This window comes from Pangasianodon hypophthalmus, chromosome 1 (genome assembly GCF_027358585.1).
Source record: "Pangasianodon hypophthalmus isolate fPanHyp1 chromosome 1, fPanHyp1.pri, whole genome shotgun sequence".
Taxonomy (NCBI): Eukaryota; Metazoa; Chordata; class Actinopteri; order Siluriformes; family Pangasiidae; genus Pangasianodon; species Pangasianodon hypophthalmus.
In genome coordinates, this window is record NC_069710.1 from 3,303,337 (window position 1) to 3,328,013 (window position 24,677).

Here is a 24,677-nt window from a genome sequence, read left to right on the forward strand (position 1 = left end):
CATTATGGGAGCAGCCTCCTCTATTGTTAAACATGTGCTCCTAAGCAAGGTCAGTCTGATTGTGAACATTAGACTTCACACTGGGCTTGATACTGTGGAGCATGTGAAGCAGTGAAGCACAGAGCCAGGTAGGAATCTTTCTCTTCTGCATGATAACACTTTATACAGTTCACATAACACTTCAGGAATGTTTGCTTAAGCAGTAGTTGTAAGGGATGGATGTTAAACATGCAGTTTGAACACTCAATTATACCAAATTGCAAGATAATTTTAGTTATTTTAGTTTCATTCATATTACTGACAAAGGATAAGGATTCTTTTAAGTATTTGACTTGAAATATATATATATATATATATATATATATATATATATATATATATATATATATATATATATATATATATATATATATTTGCTCCTTACTACATAGTGGGGGAAAAAAGTTTAGAACCACACTATATATTCTCCCCTTGCATGGCCTCTAATTACATAATGAAAAATTCCTAGTAATTAAAAAATTCCAAATTACATAATGAAAAAAAAAAACCTCAATCCTTTGTCTTGTGTGTTTTCTTTTCATGCTGAACTAACCTCCCCAAACAGGGTTTTTAGGTTGATGGTGTTCTTATTCCCTGACCTAGTGAACAAGCATGAGGATATGTTTTTGACAGAGACTACAATCACTCTGGATTATGGCATCTGTAAAAATGCTATGAAATGCATAATGTTTTGTTCAGTACATTGTTATATAACGTTTATTTGTGCCACAGTTTCAACCAATCTAGCCAAGAAGCCAGTGCTTCTTTAAGAAAAAAATGAGATTTTAAGTGGCTATTTAACCTACACACATTTTGCAGTATTTTAAAATATGAGAAGGTAGTGTGCATCCATGTGTAGAACAGAAGCAATATGCATAATTAAATTAAATGAATCATTTTTTTAAAAAATTATTTGTAAATGTCCACATAATTGCAGAAAAAGTCCCTTTTTGCATATACATATACAGTATATTTAGCCATGCTTAAAATAAAAAAAAAATTAATAAAATGTTTCTATATAATCTGTTTATAACAATGCTCAAAGATTGTACAGATTGTAGTCAGATTTTTAGTAATTGGCTTATGTTATGCAAAATGGATCGTCAGCATGATTTTTTTTTTATAATGATTTAGTGTTTTCACAAGACGAGTTATGTTAGAAAAGAATTACAAAATAATACTGAACTCTTGTCCTTGTTTATGTGTCTGTCCTGTGTCTTCTTTTATCTTATCATGTTCCTATTATCCTCCCGAGGTATCACTAGTTAAGTAATCAGATCTTCATGGCAGCTAAATGAAGGACATTTTAGGCACATTAATTATTAATGGTTAAGTATCTTGGAGGACCTTCTTACACCAGCAAAATGTCCTGAATAAAGTAAATGAACAAGTAATCAGATGTTTGTGACAGCAAAATGAAGGGCATTTTAAGGACATAGATTTTAACTTTATGTCAGGATTAAGTAGGAGTAGAAGGAATTATCTCAAAAACACATACTCGTATACTGTTGATGGTCCAACAGGAAAATGGCATTAAAAAAAACAAAGCTACAATTTTAAGTAAAAGAGATGGGCAGCTGTATTGCTCCTTCACAATGTTTTACACACTTCCTGGTTGTGGAAAATCACAAGCCTGAGCAGGGAATGGAGGAGGAGTGGATGAGGAATGGAGGAGGTGCCTTCTTACATCATGAGTCCACCTCCTCCCTGATCTCTTTTTCATCATGGCTGACGGAGTGGGCTGAGCACATGGCTGTGTCTTCCATTGGGTTAGAGGGTGAGAGTGTGCTACACAGGAAGCTTGCGCCTGCGCACTGTCTCCACAGTCAGTTGAACAGCGAGACAGAGAGTGTGTAAGCGCCCACATGCCGGATGATGTAACTAGAAGCACCTTATTTAGAATGTGTTGAATTCAATCACAAAGTCAGTTGGCTATAACAGCATAAGGTAGGTTATGTGGCTCTCTGTATATGTAATGATGCATTGTATTTTTAGAATGTAAAAGGGCATCCAAGGACACTCAGGACCTAAATCTCCTTATTCTGCTAAAGATGGCTGTAGATGATCGTTGTACATTATATGAATGGAAGGAGGAAGTAAATGTGAATAGATGAGTAGAGAAAGAAAAAGAGGAGGAAGTGTTTAGATCTCCCTAAAGGGTCTTGTTTCCTTGCAAGTTTCCTTATAATGTAGTATTAATAATGTAGTAAGTGATTACTGTGTGTTGTTGGTCAGGTGTAGGTCAGTGGGATTGTAGGGGAAAGGTTGTGTGACCTCTGCCTGACCCACCGTGTAACCCTTATAACATGTTCAAACAGCATGCTAAGTGATGAGACTCGTATTATAGCTGTGATTTTAAAGATAAAAAGTGTCTAAAATTGTTCAAAATTCATCATGTTCTCTTTTACACTGAAGTTGTTAACATGTTTAACTCAGTTGTTCATCATGACACAGCAAGTGTTTTTGACTGTATCTCTTGTGTACCTAGAGAGCACACTTTTCTTTGGATAGTTGTGGGATCTTAACTTCCTAAATGGGTTCTACTTTGAATCCTCTCTGGAAACACTCTGTTGCAGGGTCCTGTATAAAATATTTAACAGTTCCCCCTGAGGAACAACTCAAAGAGGGTTCTTAAGGGTTTTAGATTTAACTTTTCTCCTTAAGATTGTATATATATATATATATATATATATATATATATATATATATATATATATATATATATATATATATATATATATATAGCCAAACCCACTAGGTTTGCTGAGGAGTGAAATTCCCAAACTTACTGTACTGTGCAAACATCTTAGACACCCTAATTTTTTTTTAAGACTTTGTTATCGATTTTTATTTTATGACTTCTACATTATTGATTCAGTACAAAAACATTTTAGATTTCCAAACATTAATTTTCCAGCACACATTAAATGTAACAGAAAAATGTTTGTATGTCAGTAAAGAAAGCAGCAGATTACATAAGAGACACTTTTCAGACAAAAAAAAACATAATGAAGGCTGCTGGGTTTCGCTGCAAAAATAAGAAGCAAGTCGACAGTCAAAGTCTCCAGAAGAACTGTGGCTGCTTCTGCAAGATGCTCAGTAACACTTACAGCTCATTTCCTTATAAAACTGCACACAATGTACCTGAGACTACTAATGTTTTTTTTTTTTTTTAAAGCAAAGGGTCATTACACCAAATATTGACTTTGTTTCATTTATTACTGTTTACTGCTCTTTATAGTATTTTTTAATGTAGAAACATTTAATTTCATTATTTATAAAAGGCATCTCTACAGCCTTTCTTTGCATCTGACTAAGACTTTTGCACAGTACTGTGTATCCTATAATATTTGAATAGTTGGATTATGCTTATAAGATAAATCTGTATTAAGGGGGTCCATGGAATTTATTTTACTATTTAACAGTTAAAAGTGTCCCTGGCTAAGAAGTGTGAGAACTTCTGACACTGGAAGCCTATAGGTTTTATCATAGTGGGTATATGAGGATCTGAGAAATGGTGAACCTGCATTGAAGATATCTCGTGTTTATGTTTCAGATGACCTTCATTACTACCTGTTGGCTAATCAAAAACTGAAATCATTCTCTGCATCATGTCACTGTTGACGCACGTGTTGGCTTGCCTCTTTGGCATTGGGTCATGGGTTGCCATCAATGGGATGTGGGTTGAGCTCCCACTGATTGTACCGAAGATCCCTGAAGGTTGGTACCTGCCCTCCTACCTCACTGTAATCATCCAGTTGGCAAACATTGGACCGCTGTTCATCACACTTATGCACCGCTTCAGGCCAGGAGCCCTGGATGAGCGGCCAGTCATCTACACCATTGTAGGATTGGGTGTCCTGGCCACTTTCCTACTGGCCTTCCTCTGGAAGCACACACTATTTGTGGGAAATGCTGTACACAGTGTAGCTCTGCTGTCTCTCAGTTTCCTACTGTCAGTGGTGGACTGCACCTCCTCTGTCACTTTCCTGCCTTTTATGATGAGGCTCCAGCCTCAGTACCTCACCACCTACTTCATTGGAGAGGGTCTGAGTGGCCTGATTCCAGCTCTGGTGGCTCTGATTCAGGGTGTTGGGGTGGTTCAATGCAAAAATGCTACAGCTAATGCAAATTTTAGCATGGTCAACTACACCGGGGGCACCAGTGGTGAACTGGAAGCACACTACCAGCCAGCTAACTTCTCTGTCCAGATCTTCTTCCTGTTCCTCAGCACCATGATGGCAGTGTGCCTGGGTGCTTTCGTGATGCTCAACTACCATCCTTCAGTAGTACAAGAACATAAATGTGAGAAGTATCTTGATGATACAAAGCACCAAGAGAAGGCTGACATTAGCCTCACCCTGCAGAACCATCCTGCAGAACAGACACCCATGCTGGAACATCCAGAAGGTCCAGCAAATGAACCTCGCAGCACCTTTGGGAAAGGCACCTACAGCAGAGCAGAGGTGGTCTTCATTTTTGTTGTTCTGGCTTGGGTTAATGCATTAACCAATGCAGTTCTCCCTTCAGTACAATCCTACTCCTGCCTGCCATATGGTAATCAGGCCTATCACTTGGCGACTACTATGGCTGCAGTGGCTAACCCTGTGGCCTGCTTTATCGCCATGTTTTTCCCAATCAGGTAAGACACGGACAGATAAAATAAACGAATGCAAGGCTTTAATGTATATTCTGACTTACCTCATCCTCAACTGCAGGTCTCTGATGCTGATGGGGGTTTTAACAGTCACTGGTACAGGATTTGGGGCCTACATCATGGGCATGGCAGCACTGAGTCCCTGTCCTCTATTGGTTCATCATGAATTAGGAGCTGCACTCATGGTGAGGCTTCTACCAGTTACATGTCTCTCAACTCCGATTGTGATACTATCACATACCAACAGACAGAATATAAAAATCATAAGGAGCTGTACAAACTCAGTGACTTGCACGTCTCTACTAACTATAAGCTAACTTTCAATCATGTGACTTACACTTAATTTTTATTGTATTTAACTAGTTACATATGGATTTGTGTGTTGTTTATGTGTTTAGCGCCCCTTATTAGCACCACTCTCCCCGATGTCATGAACTAATACCAAGAAAAAAAAATATTGTAAATTATTCTCACCCTAATGAGTTAATTAGATCTTGTGTTGCAAAAAATTTAAAAACAAAAGAAATTTTCTATAACCTGCTAAGAAATATAGCTTAGAATGTCTTCAGTCTTGCACTTTAAACTACAATTAATAAAGATTTTTTCTTGCATAGCTATTTTTTGTGTGAAGTACCCCTGACCGCAAAAATGTATTTGGTTAACTCCTGTTGGATGGCTGGTGTTTGGATAAAATTTCTAACACAGCTCAAAAGTTAGTCATCATTTTCAGTGTTCATTTCTGGGGAAAAAAATCAAAGAGAGTCATGTAAAGAAAAAGGAAACGTGTAGCTGCAGAAACTGAGTGCAAAGCTAGTTAACTTAGCTAATATTAGTGATAAACAAAATAATCATTATTATATGGTTATGGTATATTTTGATATGTTTGGCTTCAGTTATATAAATTGCTGAGCATATGATGCTGCAAATCAAGACTCCAGAACTGAAACCCCATGAGGTTATTATAACAGCAAAGGGGGAACTAAATCTGGAATGGGATTTTCAGCAAGGACATATGGGTGCGATGGTCACGTATCCACATACTTTTTCGTGTGTTGTGCTTTAACGTGTTTGGACAGTGAGTGTGTTTTATATTTACCCCTTCCCCTCTCTGTTATGATACAGGTGATAACTTGGGTGATATTTGTCCTCACTCTGTCCTACGTGAAGGTGATTATTGGGGTGATCCTGCGAGATGAAGGACACAGCGCTCTCGTGTGGTGTGGTGCTGTAGTACAACTCGGTTCCATGTTAGGGGCCATGTCAATGTTTCCTTTAGTCAGTGTGTATGGACTCTTCAAATCAGGCCATCCATGTAACACTAAGTGCCCTAAATGAAACAAGCTTAATTAAATGATAGCAAATGTAATGCCTAGATATGTTACATACATACTGTTACATTACATTCCCTGTGTATTTCAAGAAAAACAAACAAAGGACAGAGGACCAGTTGTGAATACACTGTAGCCTAAGACAATATTTTTACTCGTTCAAAAACTCTACTGAAATGTTAAACAAGAAATAATTTGTTCTCTTTTCTCACATACTTGCACTATGTTACGTAACCTTTAAGTGCACTACATTAGTTACACTAGCTATAATGTTACAGACCAATATAAAGATATATTTGTCTGTCATATTTAATGTTAATTTAACTGATGCTTACTGAAAAGTGCCTTCCTAGTATTCTATTTAAAACCGGTGTTCATTTTTTGCATGTTTTAAATGGTTTACTATGTTTTTTTAAGTTGTAATGCTTTAATAAAAAATTGCTGGTCAAGTTAAATATTAAATATTAAATATTAATGTGTTTTTTGTTGTTGTTATTTTTAAGAGTACTTCAGATATAGGCTACTTTTTTAGACTGTGATTATTCAACTTGATTGCCTAAGCAGAAAGAATGAACCATAATGAACCATTAGCTTATATATATTTCAAAGGTACGTCAGTGGTCCTTAAGGTCCATGTACCTTAATTATTAGTATGTACCTTTAAAATAAATGAAGGTACATGGTATATATTCATGTTCCCTTTAATGCATATTACAGGTACAATGATACCACCCCAACAACAAGGAAAGATTGTTAGCTTTATTTCATTTCCTCTATTTCCATACAGCGGAAAAAGTGGCCAAAAAACAGAGTGTGAAAGAGTGTAAACTGCTTTTAACTAGATAGGCAAGCAAGTTCAACTAGAATATGAACTAGATGAACGTTTTAGTCGATTGTAAGTCGATTATTAGTCGGTTTTTGGGGAGGTGTATACAGTACATAACACGGACTGTAGTTACACGCCACTACCGTTAGATGGCAGTAAACCTCTCTGCTGGTAAGTTAACAACAACTACAGAAAAACTAACACTTTCACGAAAACCGGTAATAAATCGCTGTTTTAAAGAAATGGAGGCATCGAAAAAACGAGATGTTGTCTTTCTTGAGTTGAGAGAGAGGTTACAGAGCGGCTTGTTAATTATACGGCAAGTTTATGTTTGTTTTCATTGTTCATTTTCACTGCTTATAATAATTAGCCAGCTGACTGTTAGCACTGTTGCTAATACTGTAGTACTGCACGTTGCTGGAGTTTTGGAGGATTAATATGTATGTGAATTAACATGGAGCAGTTTTGTTTTGTTTTGTTTTGCCCAGTAATTAGCTCAGTTAAGTAGTCTGCCAAGCTACACTTTCTTAAGTTACTCAAGCACAGGTTTGGTTTAGACTGTAGACTGATAAGACTTAAGACTGTAGACTTTCTGGTTACAGAGTTGCCAGGTCAGAACTAAAATCCCCCCTAAAAGCCAGTCCAGTAATAACTCCATATTAATGCCCATGGTTTTTGGAAAGGCGTTTTCAAGAAGCACACAGAGAGGTGTGTGTGTGTGTGTGTGTGTGTGTGTGTGTGTGTGTGTGTGTGTGTGTGTGTGTGTGTGTGTGTGTGTGTGTGTGTGTGTGTGTGTGTGTGTGTGTAATGGTCAAGTGTCCACATGCTTTTGGCCATGTTGTGTATATTTCCTTGGGCTTATTTCTACTGGTTATTTTATAGAGGATAAAATATGGAGTAAGCTTTCCAGACATGTTTATACCCAGTTCATAGAAAATGACTAATAGGACAGCTTTGATCCTCTGATTATAATTATATTACTCCAGCTCACCATGTAAATCTCATCCACACTGATTATGGCTTAGGCTTGTGGAAGCAGTCACACATTTATGTGGATTTTCCTCCAAATATATTGTTCCAGGTAGTCTGTAGAAAGAATGACCAATGATCCCTGCTGGGAAAAAAAATAATAACTAAAAAATAATAAAATGATATAAAATAGAAACCCTTATAGAATTTGTACTGGATGGTCCCTCTGGGTCTCTACTGGTAATTTCTTGCCTTCTTTTGGTGGCATGTTATGTCTAATGGATACCATCAAGGGTTTTAATGGTTAGCTGATGGTTTGTAATGGTATTTGTAGTGGAAACCATTAGAATTTCTGTGATGGTTTCTTTTTTTTTTTTTTTTTTTTTTTGGCAGGGATGCTACTGTAGACAATGTGCTAGTTAAATACATAAATAAAATTAATAACTGTCAGCACCATTTTTATTTTAACTTTTATCTCAACCTTTTACTGTGTCAGTGCTGCTTTTTACCACTAGGTGGCGATGCTTGTTTGCCTTGTAATCACCTGTATGGTGCTTGTGTATGATGGTGTTTGTGTAATACATGCAGGCTGGCCTATGACTGTATAATAATGGAAGTATAATAGCTATTATGTAATTTACTGTCTTATTAATGTTGTGCAGGTGTTTTACATCAGAGAATGAGCGCTCGTGTCTGTAAAGACTGACCACCCATCCCATAATTGCTAACATTTTATCTAAAGCAGATCTGTTACAGAAACAAAACTTCAGCATCCTCGTCTGCTGGGTCCCGGGTCATTTTCATCTGGCTGGTGATGAGAGAGCAGACACGGCCACTAAGGAGGCCCTCAGCCTGGAAATCTCTGCCACCCTCTGACCTTAGACCATTAATAAGTTCATACATCTCTAACAAGTGGCAGACAGAATGGGACGAATGCAACGATAATAAACTGTATGAAATAAACCCCAGTACAAAAACAAGGTCCTCTTCTTCTAACTTGAAGTCTAGGCACGACCAAGTCATGTTCATGAAATGCCGACTGGGTCATTCGAGACTCACACACAGGTTTCTACTGATAGGTGAAGCACCCCCATTATGTCTTCTCCGTCAAATCCCTTTAACTATCACATATATCTGATTGAACTGCAATGCCTTTGACATTATCAGACAGCGGTTTTATTCAGAGACGTATGTAATGGAAATATTCAGGAAGGTATCACCTGAACGCATTTTAGAATTTTTATCTTGTACTAAGCTTATATGTTTTATATAGTTTTGTAAATTGTATAGCTTGTATTGTTGACCCTATGCTCGCCATGAAATAGCCTTATTACTGACATGGCGTTAAAAATCAATACACCAATCACAAACAAACATCAGAGAATGTTGCTAAGCTAAATAAATGCTATATGAGGATGGCCAGCTGGCTGCTGACATTGCATTTTTGATAAAAGGAAAAAAAAAATGCCCATGTGGGTAACTCCAAACCAAACTACCACTAATTCTACAGAGAGCATCTAATTAATGTATCTATATATTATCTATATCTAGCCTATTATGTAATTTTCGATCCGTAATGCTCATTAAATCCACCATGTGAGCAGTAGACAGCCTGAAAGAAGTGGGCTGAGGACAAAAGAAGACATTGTTGATGAATGGTCTCTACTTTCTCTCTTTTTTTTTTTTTGCCTGAGGATGAAACCATCCTAATAATGTATGTATGTAGTGTGTGCAGTATGTGCCTGCCATTTTCTCACCAGCGGATTGTGTGTTTCTGGTTTGCTAAACAGCACAGATTGTGTTGAAAGCAGTTGTTTTCCTTCACTAACTCTGACTGTGTGTTTTGTTTTTTTTTCTTTAGAACTGATGTTGTTAAGGACACATCTGAGGTACAGGTGTCTAGTGGAGACTCAGCCCTAGAGATCCACATACCTGATGGGATTTATGAGGTGAAGCTACCCCCAGAGGTCAGTCTAGTGGAGGGATCATGTCAGAAGAGTCCAGAGCTGAACGTGGATGGGCTGCATGTTAGAGTGCGTTTGAAGGTGGGCCAGTGTTCAGGTATGTGCCAAGTTCATCGTGGGTATCAACTAATTATATTCACTTAACTTTCATCAGAGAAACCCGTACATCATAATGATCACAGAAACCCCCATGGGCCAAAGTTGGTAGGTCATTAAGCATGAACTTGTTCAAGGGCTGTGTAACCTCATTTGAGGAATTTGAGTAATGAGTGCTGGCCCGCCCTCAGGCTCCACATATCATCATACTCCACAGATTAACTGAGATTAATGATGAATGCAGATTGCATGACCTTTGGCTTTGAGCCACTGCAGTCCTTGTTTCAGACTGAGTCCTTCTCACCAGTGTGGGTGGCCATCTGACCTCACACACTGTGAGTCTCCAAACAGATGTGGTGGCATCCTTCAAACTTGTTGTTGCTGACTGTTATGTTATTGTATTTTGTATGTTGTTATTCATCCTGAGTCCATATAGCTTATGCATTTAGATGCTCATGCTCATTATTCAGGACTTTGTCTGTTCTAGCAGGTCTATCCACTGAAAAGCTGCCCAGCTGTTTGGTGAAATATGTTGGTGACTGTTTTGTGTTTGCTGTTGCCAGAGGCTCAGGACAGTGCAATTCAGCATCTGAGGGCACAGAGGAGCTATTGTTTCTTGTGCCAGTCCTGTGGGGCCATGCTGCTTAAAGACAGGTGAGGAACAGATTCAGCTGTTTAACACTAGCCAGAACTATTCAGCCACAAGCATTTAACTTTCTAACATGAGAGTAAGTGATCTTTTCCTCCAAACTGTGCAAATCTATAGCCAGGTCTATCCTTGCTGAGTATCAGTGAGTTCTTTAGAGGTTGGTGACTAATGACAGGCATAAGCAGTAAATATGACTTTATTATTTTTTTAAATTGATTTTTAAACCTTGAGTCAAAGGAGCAAAATTGGTCCTGCATTCTGGGTGGGTGAGGCATTACTTTCCACATACATGAGCTCACAGACACCCACGATTGGCCAGTTGCTGTGATTGACAGGAGCGAAAGTAATGCCTTCCCTCCCAACCAGAGTGCACAGCCAATTTTGCTCTCTTGCATGCATATCTCATTTGACATTAAAATGAACTGTCTCACAGGGTGAACTACAGAGCATGAAACTCACTGAGTTTGTTTTCATGGCAGCATGCAGACCAAAACAGTCAAGTGTACCAATATGTTGACCTTTAATGAAAATATAGACATTTAGTCCTATGCATGTAGTGCTCTAGAAAGAATTTACATAAAATGAAGTTAAATACTGACAAGAAAACATACCTGAGTTAAAAAAAAAAAAAAAAAAAAAAAAAACTGAATCTGAATCACCAATGTGAATGATAAACTTGTGAGGTTAGCTCTTAAATATGGCCGGAAAGGGACATTTGAAATTAAGAATTTTGGCAGGCAGCTATTATACTAGTACAATAGTTGAGCGGAAAAGTGATGCTAGACGTTACTTAGGAAAATTCTGTTATATTTGGATTTGATCAGTCGATGGTATGGACTATTTTTAGCTTCACCTGTATGTCCCGGCTCAGCTTGCATTATATAGAATGATAATCAAATTCAGTAAGGGCTCAACTGATGGTGGAAAATGCCAGAAAATGCAGTATCATTGTCACAGGCCAAGCCGCATAGCGCTGTCCTGTGGGAAGGTGTTATGAATGTCAGTAATGAAGTGAATATATAACAGTATTTTGCTGCTATAGGGTTTTCAGACGAGTACTGCCGTTACCCAATGGGAACTGGAATACACTGGTAGATGACTGGTGTTGCCACCCTGATCCTTTTGCCAACAAGAAGCTTCTCCCTCAACAAGAGGACTGTTTACTTGGTGACACCTACTTCCTCTTGACCAGGGACAGCAGTTATGACCAAATCCTTACAAATGGAGTGGACTCCTCCGATGTGCACACTGGCTCTAATCTGCATTCTGGAAAGGTGCGTCGCATTGAAAAGCTCTCCAGAAATGAAACCTATACTAATTCAGTCTAACTGTTCTTCAGTGTTTCATAGGTAGTATTTGAGCCCTATTCTTGGGGCATCAGAAGTCCTCATTCATGTTTAAAGGAACTCTGCTCCATTTACACTGCCTCTGGGCTGACAGGGGGTAGTGAAGAAAGATGTTCTTTCTTCTTTATGAAGGGTTCTCAAGGAAGCGGCATGACATTCCTTCTTTATAGAGTCTCCACCAGCCTAAGAAGTCTAACTTCTTCAGGGCTATTGATTTTTCTTTCCTTGTTCCTTTCCTTTCCTCATTCTGTGGGTTGCTGTGGCTCTGTGTCTGCTGCGAGTAAATGGAAGAGCCCTTTGCTGTTCAAACGACTGATTCATCTTTCACTTCAGTAAATGGTTCCTCTCTGGTTATTGATTTCTGTTATATGTGGCCTAAACCTGGTTGTGCCTTCAGATCATCTATCTATTTTGGTTTGTGTCTATGTCTCACAGCAGCCTCTTGGCCACAGGAATGTGGTCTGTAAGAATTGCAGTGCAGTGCTGGGAGAGGCAGTCACGACAGGTAGGATTCATTAAACGCACAGAAACCAGCTTAATAAGGCTCCTGTAATAATGCAGGCACTTTTCTGTATGTCATATTACACCTTTTTACCTAAGTAAAGCTGAAAAAATGACTTGTTCTGTGTGTATAGTGCTTTTAGAAGTAGTCCTCAAATTTATTCTCGGTAGTCCCTAGGTATCTCTTTAAGTTCACAAAAAATAACTAGATGTGTTATTAGGAACTTTATTAGGAACACTTGTACATTCATGCAAATGTCCAATCAGGGAATCATCTGGCAGCAGCACAGTGTATAATTTCATGAAGATACAGGTCAAGAGCAAACATCAGAAGGGGGGAAATTGTGACCTCTGGTCTAGGGGCCATAGCGTTCCTTTAATTTGTCACCCTTCTGTAGCTACCACTATGTGTGTCTTCATTAAATGTTACAATCCAATAAAATACCAATAAAATCAAACAAAGAAAACAAATGATGCCTAAACAGAGTGTACACTGAAGGAGCAGAATTCTTCAAAATAACTATTAAGAAAAGTTATTACTTCACAGTAGTAGGTGTTGAATGTGGCACCGAGAAGTGAAACTTTGCAAGCAGCAAAAATACGTTTGAAGCCAAAAATGGTCTGTTTGAAATAAATACGATGCTGTTCCTTATCTTCCCTTTACACCATAGTTGGATCAAAGCTGTGGTCTCCCTCTCATCACATTGCATTCAAACTGCATTCTCTTTTACAAAACCTGCTTTTTCTTTTTCCTTTCATGCAATGGCAATAATGCACAGATTGAAATCTCAGCTTCAGATTGAATTATATTCAAGCCTGTGTCAGCATATCTCATACAAAATAAATATGCTTCTGTTGCAGAGGTTTTAAAATTGTATATAACTGAAGTGGTGGTAAGGCAAAGTGAAGATGGAGAGTTTACCATGCCACAAAATAGGCAAGTACTGTCAAATTGTATATACAACACACCTAAATACTTACTGCATTGTGGAAATGTGTTTAAATCAGGGGTCGCTTATTTCAGTCCTGAAGTCCTGCACAGTTTCAGACTTCCCTGATTAAACTCACTAGTTACATACTAGGCTTAGTAGGTGTGTTAAAGAAGGAAAATTACCACACGTTGTGCACGTACCTGAGTCCCTCAGGACTGTAGTTCAAGATTTAGTTAATTATTTTTACATTATTAATTCTGATCAATTTCTTCTCCAGACAACATTTCCTAGAGAGAGCCCTTGGTTCCAGACTTGTTGAGCTGTCATCTGCTCAAAGCATATTTCGCTTTTCCATCCAGACACCAGATGGTAAAGCTGTGATCATGGTAAGGCCAGTCTAAATCTCATGCCTTTCTTAACAGTAGAAGTCATTACCGTGGGTTTTTTTTTTTTTTTTTTTTTTTTAAATAAATCTTTCACTGATATTCTCAAGTACACTTACATTCCATGACAGATATCCTTTAGAATATTCCTGCAGTCGAATGTTGTGGTTAATGTTCCTCCTTTAATATCATCAGCTCTGGCTCTTGAACATGGACACTCTGACGGCTTCATTTTCTGAGAAAGCCATCAGCAGTGACATCCTCGTCTCTGCCAGTGACCGTCATCCCAATAAGCATCAGTCACGGCAGGCAGTTAGGGCAATCAAAGTCCTCTACCTCCCCTGCAGTCATGGTCAACAGGATGAGTAAGTCATAAATTCACATCTTATGCTCTTCTCGCCCAGCTCCTTGATTATAATTTCTGACACCTGATTTAATGAAATGAGTACTTGGGGATGTTCTTTTTTTTTTCCTTTAGGTGTTCCTGTTTTTAATGGCGATTATTTGCATGCATGACGATGCATGATTTCTTTTTTTTTTTCCCCAGTTTTCATTTTAATTTAGGTTTATTCCTGTTATATTGCAAATTAACCCTGAAATGCAAATTAACCCAGAACAGATAAAACCCTGTGCTGAACCGTTATAACAGGTTTTAACCTTTAATGCATACAGGACATGGAACAGGATTCTGAAAAACATTCAGACATCTATGCTTGCAATATTATAGCTTGTACCTAGAAATATTAGTTCAACCTCCCAGGATGTACACTGCACAGTATTATTAGGTGTCTCACTGGAATACAGTGTTCTGATATTCATGTGCTGTGAGTGAAGTTTAAGCATGCATGGGTGTGAACTGTTGTCAGTTTGAAGCAGTTATCACTACAGAAATGATGAGAGAAGCAGACATCCGCAGAGTGCATCTTCTAAGCTGCACCTTATTAGTCTTAAGTGTAGGTCCATGCTGTCAGAATGACAAAAGTGTTTGCTGAAATTTTTGCTGGCATTGTGGTTTTCTGTGAGCCTCACTGCCGAGTTTTGCTTTAAGAGCACAGTCTCGGGTTTCCTGCAGAACTGCAGCACAGATGGCTAAATGTCACTGAAATGTCCTGGATAGATCATTGCCATAATGTGACAGGACATCAGTCTCTCTGCTACGCTCTCCCTCTGCCACGTTCTCATTCTCTCTTCAGCGCTCCCCCCCTGACAGATTGCTGTGACATAATTAAAATTGTCATATTTCAAACTGTCTGATTAATGTAATTTATGTCTCAGTCGCTTGCACTCTCTTTTTCTCTCTCACTCTCTCACTCTGTATCTGTCTCTCTAGAGCTGTTGATGCATGGGAGAAGGATATCAGTGTTCACCCTCTGATCCTCCCTCGGAGCACATGTGAGGAGGTGCTGCAGCTCTTGAGCTCCTCTACCAAAACGCTGCCCTCCTCACTGTGCTCAATGAACTGCTACCAGGTCAGAATCACCCTTCTGGGCCATCTATTCCCTCCAAACTTTACTAGCACACTTTCAGCCAGCATTACCCTTAATTTTCTGCATATTTGTTGGTCTTTGGACATGTTGGTTGTGTGTTCTTAGAAACAAACCCTACATGTCAAATATAAAACAATGTGACACAACGTCAGCACTCGACTGAACGAACTAACCTGTATCTCAAATCACATACTTGTGTATGAACCTAGAGTTGCTTCTAGAGATACTTCTAGCGTATTTGTTAGCATATTGCTTAAGTCGCATACATCTTTAATATGATTTCCCCATGAAAACAGCCAGCGTTTCTGTATGTTAAAATCAATCACGTAGAAACCCACCCAAAAGTATGTGGGTATCTGCCAACTAACCTTCTGGGTCTATTAGAGTAGCACTTTTAAGTGTAATATCATAGTATTCAATTTGTGACACAGCTTATTACAACAGTGGAAATAGCAGAAAACTTGATGTCCCACAGTGACAAATATGTATCCCAGAATAGTTGGCCTGAAATAATCAGATCAACATGGAAACCTGCCAGGTAAAAAAAAAATGCTTCAGCTCTGACCTGCCCCCTAGTGGATAATGCTTTGCACACTCATATACACAGAGCTACTCAGGGGAATGTCACGTGAAAAAGCTTGCTGACGTAGCAGCTGTGTACATACGCACACTGGACAACTCTTATTTACTGTTCATTTTTAAGCCATATGTGTTATTATCACCATTATATCATGCTTGCAGCATGATGAATAGATCGACATTTCTATTGTATTCTAAACTAATCATGGATTTTAACTTGTTTATTGTTGTTAATGTGCAGTCTGTTGGCTCTTCACTAGTGCTCACTGTATCTGCCAAATCCCATCTTGGGGAACTTGCAGAAACATGCCAGTTACCTCCAGTGTGAGCTGTGAACTTTGAATAGGAATGTAAAAATGATATTGCCTGATTCCATAGTTAGAGAGCTTCACAGAAAACCAAACAAAGGCTCCCCAGTGTATCTGCTGCCTCCCCTGTTAGAGAGGTTCCTAATGAGTCTAAAAACTTCGTGTTAGTTATCCCACATCCTGTTTCAATGACACATGCAGAGGCCTTCAGGTTGAGCTGGGTAAGAATGGGATGGATAGTTTGAATGGCATGAATGAATGAATAAATGAAATTTAAATGTAGCACGCAAAGTTTTCACAGAAACAGGATGCCTCTGACATTGTGCAAGCAAAGGGCCTCCAATGCTCCAGGAGATGAAACCTTCTAATTAATTAAGGTTTAATTTTACTACACCTACTATTATTATGAAGTACACTGCAGTTACTTCCTGTTACCTCCGGTGCAGAAAAGCGCATCCTCTTTGCCACATAATGCAGTAATTTTAGCACTGCCTAGTGTGAAGCTGTCAGTGCTATGGCCGTTATAATTTACAAGCGGGGGCTGAAACAACAAGTGACATTTTTATTTGCACAGATGGGTTCTGTTATTCCACAAACAGGCTGCATAAATAAGACTGTTGTGTTGAGAACTGTTCGATGCAGTCCAGCGGGAGAAAGGCAGAAAGATTCAGATGGCCAGAGTGAAAACGAGCAAGAGATGCCAGAGTGGAAAAAGTAGAGACTACTTGAGCAGTTGTGAGTTTACACACTTTAACAGAGTGTTCTGGTGCTGATGCCATTGGGTCAAGGGCCACGGTAATCAGATGATGGAGTTCAGATTGAGTTACAGTAGATGGAGCTGAGTGCTCTGTCTGGAGACTTAACTGCACAGCCCACTGTGAACGTGAGTGATGTACAGCTGTCTGTCTGCTTAAACTGGCCGAGAGTGTTTGTGCATGTTTGAATATGAGAGAGAATGTGTATTTCAAAGACAGCTCAAGTTCTTCTTCACCAAGAGCACTTTGCACTCTGTATCATCAACACTCTATGCATTCTCCTGCCTGAAACGTCCTTGGCTTAATGGGCTGAAAAGTATTTATAGCAATGAATAGCATTTCTGCCACTGTGAATAAAGAATGGCACTTCTCATTTATCAACACTTGAATTGCAAAAACTGTGAGTGGAAAACGTGAAGCTGAAAGGAACGGTAGCTGGCGATATGCTGCAAGATAAATCCTCTACTGGATGTTGCTAATGTTTTAGCTGGCTACAGCATGGACGATGAGTTCAGTACCATGTTAGCTCATTATTGTTGACCATGTAGGCTAATTTAGACACCGCTCAGACCTTTGTAATGTCAGTAATGTTGCTGCTGCTCTGAAATGAATTGTTCTCAGCTTTAGCAGGCATTCTTCCATTCTTCCTACTGAGTGACTTTCCCTCCTCTAGTGCCTCAGCCATTCCAGCTTCTTTCATCAAGAGAAGTATTAGTCTTCAGTCACCTTGCCAAGTTTGAAGGGTTCAGATAATCAAATGCCAGCGCACAACCATCAAAAGGGCATGCAGAATGACAGCCTTTACTGATCTAAGACTTGTACCTCATCTAGGTTGGCACAGGATATTCCACACATAAACAAGAGCCGTCTGGGATCTAAAGGTTATTGCTGGCCACAGAGTCCTAGTATTCGAAAATGTTTAGTCATTCATTTCTTAAAATTAAGTTTTTGTTCACTGTTGAAATTTCACGACTATATAGAACATGTGCCAAGCCTCTATACATACTTAGAAGCATTTACTGTAATATTCCAAGGCTTTTAATCAAGGTTTAACCCCCAGTTCTCTCTTTAAGTGTTTATAATGGATGTAATGTATTATACGCATGGATTATTATCTTTGTAAAGAATGATGGGCCTTGAGTGATGCTATCCAGGGACTGCTCCTTGAGCTCAACTTAACCCCTCATCCATCACAGGAAGCAGACCCTGCTTGGCAAACACTCATATCATGTAGATGCAAAGTTTCCGGCCCATTCCTTATGTTTAGAAGTATATTAAACTAGTTTAAGTGTTTGACGTGTAAGCAAATTGCAGATGCTAATTTTGCAAGATCGGTTTCTGAAGCACACAGATATATCATTCTGTACTGTTTATGAAACATGGTGAACAGTATTCTGAGCCATAGTTTTTTTTTTTTTTTTCCTTTTCTCTCTAGGTGGCGTATTTGAGAAGATGAATTTGGGTCAGAATGTGCAGAATCCATTTAATATGCATCATGGGACCATCCTGTTTATGGATTTGAACTGTCATTAATAAACAGTGAATATTAAAAACAAACATTTTTATTCATTACTTCATTACTTCACTGTCATAATAAAAGTCAGTATAGAATATCTAGTCTGTATTGTCCAATACTGTCCAAGTGGTTTCACAAACGCATCCAGATAAACTCGACTGAGTTGCATCTGACTACATGAACAGTTCCCTCTTATCATACATGCTTCAGGAGAAGGAAACCACACTTTTTGTCACAATTACCATTTTTAATGCCAGTACCAAGTATAGCATCATAATGCCTGACAGCAAAATGATACTATGGCACAGAAATGACAAACACAGAGGCTCCATATCCTGTGTGAGAGTGGGCACTGAAGATGAACAAATGAATGGTAATTGTCTGACCTTCATTATGCTGTATTTAACAGCAAATACAAAATATATTATACCATTCTGTATTTCTGTATTTGCATTACTGAATAAAACCCACCTGTATGCTAATAGTTTTTTTTTCTGGGTTGCCTTTAATTACATCAATTCATAACTTTGAATAAATTGAATGTAGGCTATGGACATTCACTGGCACTAAATAGCCTATTTGTGATCACATCCCTTGGTTCAAGTATAAAAATGACTCGTATGAACTTCTGGTAATCTGAGTCAAATTGTGCATACTAATTTGAATCAAATTAGCATGCACAATTGAACTCGTTTAAATGCAAAATACAACCTCAACATAGTGCTTAAAGTTAGAGTGCTGAATTGTTGCCACTGTGTACTCATGGAAAAATTGCTGGTTTGTATCTTTCCTGGGGTGCTGTGAAATCCTGTGCTATGCTAGGTACATTCTCATAACCTAATATTTTACTGGGGAAACAGTTTGTTGAGAGAAATATAACCTTTTAGTAGAATAAATTAAAAGAGTGAAATTCCCCAATATTGGCACTACAGCATTTAGTATTTTGTGCAACCACCCTTTGCCAAGGTAATGGCACTGATGCTATTCTTATGATGCTGAATAAGGTGGAAGAACACATTAAAATGAATTTAAAACCATTTAAAATGTATGTTCAAGTGCTTGGTGTACTGTCTTAGTCAGCTATTGCCACTGACCTATAATGGAGTTTAGGACAGGGGACTGACATTGGTCATTGCAAATACTTGATTCTGTGGTCAGTGTGGATTGGAAGGTACACTATGTATACACTATGTGATTTTTCACCTGAAATGTTTTTATCTGTGTTGGAGTCTGTGATGTCCTATGTCCTAACAAGCGTACCAAAATTAAGGAGCCCCAAATTATCATATATCCACCACTGGACTTCACAGTGGGGACTGGGGACATTTCGCTATGAACTTGACTCTTTCATACCCAACCCACTTTTAGTGTTTGTTGCTCCAGATTATTGACACATCTGACCACACAACCTGATTTTAGTCAGAGTTCAACTGTAAACTTTCAGGAAACCCCAGGCATTTGATGCTTGATGAGAGCAGGGTCTTTATTCTGGCAAGTCACCCGAGTGGTTTTTGGTACGGACGTGCCATGTAATTAGATTTATAGAGACTTAGTGACCCAAATTTACCATTTGACCAACACATGTAGTCATCCTCTTGAACCATTCTCCTCACTGCACATGGGCAAAATGTACCTGGGTCCTCTTACACACGCAGCTTCATCCGAGCAATTAAATTACATTGTTCCCCTAATGTGGAGAAAGTTGTGCTTATCTTTATCAGGGGTGTCAGTAGTTTTATTAATAATGAAATAGATGCTCTCTTAAGAGCGATCTGACACGCAGTTAGACTATGCAATGCAGTAAGCCTTCTTGACCTGGTTAGCATTTGCTGCAATTAAAGAACATTATATGCAAATCCTCTGGCAAGTGTGAATACTTTTCCTTTAAAACAGTTGCATAATGACATTTCTTTTGTTAGCACATGAGCTTATTGTAGAAGGTGAATTATTTTTGGGTTAAATGTACCGCAAATGCTATAACAGTGCTATCATGGTGGTTTCCTGAGTAGATATTTTTCTTCAGTTTGAAAGCATAATAGGCTGTTATTTTTCTTTTTGTTCGCTCAGCTTGCTGGTCTATTTCACATCACCACATTTAGAAGTGGCACTTCTGTAAGTACAAAAAAAATCACTCGTCTGTGTTAGCAGAAAAAATACAGTTTAAGTTTCTGAAGAGAGCGATAACTGGAATACTGTGAAGTCATCTCTTATTAGATAAAATATCCATAACCATCCATGTGACTTTTTTATTACCTTTTTATTGTTTTGCCATTTTTTTATGTCTCTGAGTGTAGGGAGAAAAAAGCTCCATGAGTGTGTAGGAGCAGAAATTAGTGCATTAACCATAGTTTTGTTTTTAAGCATAATGTCATTAAACCAATTAATCCAAGTTTAAACCTTAGACACTGTCATTTCATTTATGAATATAAAAAAAAATTGAAAAACCTCATACTAGAGATTTCAAGCCTAGTGGGAAGAAAAGGCAGCTTCGTAACAAAATGGCGTTGCCTTCATGGGACTCATTGCCAAGCTGCGCATCGGTGATCGATTTGGGATCAATAAGGGGGCAAACATGGATTAACCTATAAATCGTGACGAGGTAATATGCTTCAACGGCACTGCTTCAAAAGGCCAAACACAGCAGTACCTCCACCTTCAGGAGTCACCTAAGCAATCAGCAAGTTTGCAGAACTGTCTGCAGTGACTGATGCGGCCTTCCCATCTACATTTGTCTTAAGGTCTACATTACCACAACAAATGACGTCTCAGGCATGTACCCGTGGAGTATAAGTAAGAATGCTAACATGCGCAAGCCCTGACAGTGTGTAGTTCTCAATTTGGTGAAGGATATGGCACCTTTTTGCAATACCAAAAGGCTACTTTGACAAAAATGCTGCTAAAACAAAAATGCTGCTAAAAATTACATGCTACTAAAACACAGAAAATGTTCAATATACCAAAGCACATTCTCATTGTCTTCAGTTTTGTTCTACTTGTATTGTCATTTTCATCTAAATTAAATTCATGCATTCCAAGGTTTTACAATGTTAAACATGGAATGCATGTTAAAAATAGGCAGCACTTCTGCTTACCTCTCAGACAGAAGTTTCTGTTTCTTGACTCTAGAGATGTCTGTGAATGATCATATTGTCAACTCCTTGCTGGTTTATGCAGGTGGAGTCATTTAGTGATTTGTGGAGCAGCACTGTCTACTTGCTAAAAGAAAATGCAGTCAGCTTTGAAAGTGTAACATCATTTTTTTTTTTTTTTTTTTTGCTTTTCTCCCTTCCTTGCGTTCCTTTGCTACTCTTGAATAACTTCATTTCATTTTTCAGAGCCTAGAAAATCACACTGAAGACTCCTTTCCACACAGTGGAGTATAAAGATTGGCCTTCTTACAAACTCTAACATTATCCACAGTATATCTCTATTCATACCAGTTATTACAATAATAAATTCTTAATTTGGTTTGTATTCTCCATTTAACAATTATATTTAAATTTTATTGCAACCCTAAGCAGATAGACATGATTAACTCTTTCAGATGCTCCTAAAAGCTTAATTAATGAAATCAAGTGTTATATTAGGAGTTCAGGATGTGAGATTGTTAGCACCTGTGACAGCTGTTTCCATTTGATAGACTATATGGACAATATTTGTGGTCACCTGACCATCACACCTATATGTGGGCCTTCCCCAAACTGTTGCCACAAAGTCTAGAAGGTCTGTGTATGCAGTAGCATTAAGATTTCTCTTCACTGGAACTAATGGGCACAAACCTGTTTCAGTGTAACACCCCTGTGCGCAAAGCGAGGTCCATGAAGACATGGTTTGCCAAGGTTGGTGTGGAACAACTCGAGTGGCCCCACTGAACACCTTTGGTATGAACTGGAACGCCGACTGTGCCTCAGACATCAGCGCCCAAACTCACTAATTCTCCTGTGGCTGAACGGGCAAATCCCTACAGCCACTCTCCAAAATCGAACGAAAAGTCTTCCCAGAAGATTGGATTTTTTTTATAACAGCAAAGGGGGACTAAATCTGGAATAGGATATTCAACAAGTGCATATCGGTGTGATTGATCAAGTGTCCACATACTTTTGGAAATATATATAATATAAAAAAAATACATCTGATCCAATACAGAGGATCTACTACAGAAGCCATGACGGATTGAGTTCAGAAAACTAGATTTGCTAGACTGTGTACAGCGCTAGTACAATATTTTTTCAACTACATGGTTTGGTCTTCTCTTGGTCTTCTCTTGGTCTGCAGCCATCTCATCGTCCGCCAGTTGACTACCCCTGCTTTATAGCATATTACTGCAAGCTAATGGAATATTTAGAACAAACTAGATGGCAGTAAACATGATGTGTTGGTGGTTGACAAATTGACTGTAAAATAGTTTAGAAACATTAAAAATCACTTTCATACTTACTTACGTACATATGAAGGATTCAAGGCATTTATATACTGTTCCAAGAAGTGTTTTGTAAACTCCAGCTGAGAATGCAGACCCACTCACTGTATGCATGGATGAGAGAGTGCATAGATTTGATCTATGTTAAAAGCCTTTCAACAATTTCAGGGTCATTTGCTGCTCTTTAGAAAATAGACCACAGAAGCATTTAGCACAATCATCTGCGTCTTAATGTTAACATCTCTTCTGCACTGCAAGCATATAATTTAACCCCAGGAAAAAATAATAAATGAGGAAATGTCAGTTTGGAAGTGACTGGCCTTTTCTATACATTCCCACAAAAACACTTTAAATGCTTCAATCTGAGCCTAATTTGGCGGCAAATGCTGTTTGCCGGTGGGGTCTACTCCATCAAGGTCTTGCTGTTTGTGTCTGGAGGTGCAGTGGTGGTGGGATGTGGGGAGGCTGGCTATTTGGTTGCACCATGTAACACAGTTAGCTGTGCTCTCCTCACACCCTTTTACAGACAGCACATGTAGCTGTGACAAATGACACCCATGAGCCAAAGGTAATACCTAAAGTAGATTGCCTGCTCAGGGCACAGGGTCGGGTTTTCTGTTTCCTTTGTGGCTTTATCATAGACTCAGGACCTTGTTACACTTTATCTGTATAGCACATAGTGAAATATGATAGCATATGTAATTTCATAGTATGCTAATGGACATTTAGTTGTTCAGGAGGTTTATGTAGTATGTCTGTGTAATGGTACATTCCATGGTCCTTTTTTCCTCACCGCTGATCACATGTGCTATGTGTTTAACTGGCTGATTCCAGGAGCTCTTCAGCAATATTAAGTGTAAGAAAAGCACACAGTGAAGTGACTGGCATTGTTCTTGTGTAACACTGATGCTGATAGAAATTGTATACCTCCCTCCTCCACACATTCCCTAAGGCAAGGAATTTTTTGGACTGTAAGCAGGACTAACAAAATGCCGAGTATAGCTGCTTGTATTTCTGCTCACTGTTATTCTTAGTAGCACTAACATAGGCACAAAGATCACCTAATATTTCCTCTAATTATTGTAGGTTGGTATCACCTCTGACAACTTTATGCTCTTTGTACATACTTTGTAATTGCCGCATTCTTTCAGCCACGTTCATCTACTGTTATGTTCCAAAACACTTTCTTCTTTGTGCTACTCACTGTTATCCTCTACATCATGACCAGCTGAGCTCAAATCTGCCTCATTTAGCAATCTGTGAAAACATCTGCTTCATCTGCATCATCCTCTTAATGCAGCATAATGTCCTCTCTCTCTCTCTCTCTCTCTCTCTCTCTCTCTCTCTCTATATATATATATATATATATATATATATATATATATATATATATATATATATATAATCACCTGCGTATATAAAAGCAGTTGAAGATTTAAAATATAAAAGCAGTTGAAGATTTAAAATATAAAAGCAGTTGAAGATTTGTAAAAACACCAGGTGACTTTTTTTGCAGTCTTCAACTCTCCAGTTTCACTGACTTTGTGCCCACTGTAGCTTCAGATTACTGTTCTTGGCTGACCTCAGTGTTGGATGTTTTATGCTTTCTGAGCAGCTTTTCTGCTCACCATGGTTGTTAAAGAGTGGTTATTTGAGTGACCATATCCTTCCTGTCAGCTCAAACCAGTCTGGCTGTTCACTGTCTGACCTCTCTAACTGACAAGGCATTTCTGCCCACAGAACTGCCACTCCATGTATGTATTTTGGTTTTTGCACTATTCTGTGTACACTCTTTGAAAATACCAGGAGATCAGCAGTTTCGGATATAGTCAAACCAGCTCGTGTGGCACCAACAACCATACCATGGTCAGAGTCAGCGAGATCACAATTTTTCTTTTTTTTCTAATGTTTGATGTAAACTT

At 38.6% G+C, this 24,677-nt stretch overlaps 2 protein-coding genes across 4 annotated transcripts; both read left to right on the forward strand.

The window, feature by feature from the left end:
* Positions 1-6,486, forward strand: zgc:91890 (solute carrier family 52, riboflavin transporter, member 3-B). Of its 2 annotated transcripts, none has more exons than XM_026914206.3 (4): positions 1-128; positions 3,596-4,681; positions 4,758-4,881; positions 5,819-6,486. In XM_026914206.3, exons 2-4 carry the CDS (start codon positions 3,651-3,653, stop codon positions 6,029-6,031), a joined length of 1,368 nt encoding a protein of 455 aa, XP_026770007.1. In that variant the 5' UTR covers positions 1-128; positions 3,596-3,650; the 3' UTR covers positions 6,032-6,486. The 2 variants fall into 2 exon arrangements, with proteins under 2 accessions (XP_026770007.1, XP_026770006.1); XM_026914205.3 differs by lacking the exon at positions 1-128 and adding an exon at positions 1,741-1,986.
* A 347-nt stretch (positions 6,487-6,833) lies between these two features.
* Positions 6,834-18,430, forward strand: ube3d (ubiquitin protein ligase E3D). 2 transcript variants are annotated; one of them, XM_026914449.3, is made up of 10 exons: positions 6,834-7,169; positions 9,681-9,880; positions 10,443-10,533; positions 11,571-11,802; positions 12,313-12,379; positions 13,237-13,312; positions 13,585-13,693; positions 13,886-14,055; positions 15,021-15,159; positions 18,255-18,430. In XM_026914449.3, exons 1-10 carry the CDS (start codon positions 7,000-7,002, stop codon positions 18,273-18,275), a joined length of 1,275 nt encoding a protein of 424 aa, XP_026770250.2. In that variant the 5' UTR covers positions 6,834-6,999; the 3' UTR covers positions 18,276-18,430. The 2 variants fall into 2 exon arrangements, with proteins under 2 accessions (XP_026770250.2, XP_026770249.2); XM_026914448.3 differs by having other exon boundaries at positions 6,840-7,169; positions 12,310-12,379.
* Positions 18,431-24,677: the final 6,247 nt, after the last annotated feature.

What these genes read in the sequence shown, in the direction of transcription:
- zgc:91890 (XM_026914206.3), top strand. Translation starts at nt 3,651, where the DNA reads ATGTCACTGTTGACGCACGTGTTGGCTTGCCTCTTTGGCATTGGGTCA. An exon ending in GCCATGTTTTTCCCAATCAG is followed by an intron (nt 4,682 to 4,757) that starts GTAAGACACGGA and finishes CCTCAACTGCAG; the next exon opens with GTCTCTGATGCTGATGGGGG. An exon ending in AATTAGGAGCTGCACTCATG is followed by an intron (nt 4,882 to 5,818) that starts GTGAGGCTTCTA and finishes GTTATGATACAG; the next exon opens with GTGATAACTTGGGTGATATT.
- ube3d (XM_026914448.3), top strand. Translation starts at nt 7,000, where the DNA reads ATGGCAGTAAACCTCTCTGCTGGTAAGTTAACAACAACTACAGAAAAA. An exon ending in GCCATGCTGCTTAAAGACAG is followed by an intron (nt 10,534 to 11,570) that starts GTGAGGAACAGA and finishes TTGCTGCTATAG; the next exon opens with GGTTTTCAGACGAGTACTGC. An exon ending in TTTACCATGCCACAAAATAG is followed by an intron (nt 13,313 to 13,584) that starts GCAAGTACTGTC and finishes TTTCTTCTCCAG; the next exon opens with ACAACATTTCCTAGAGAGAG.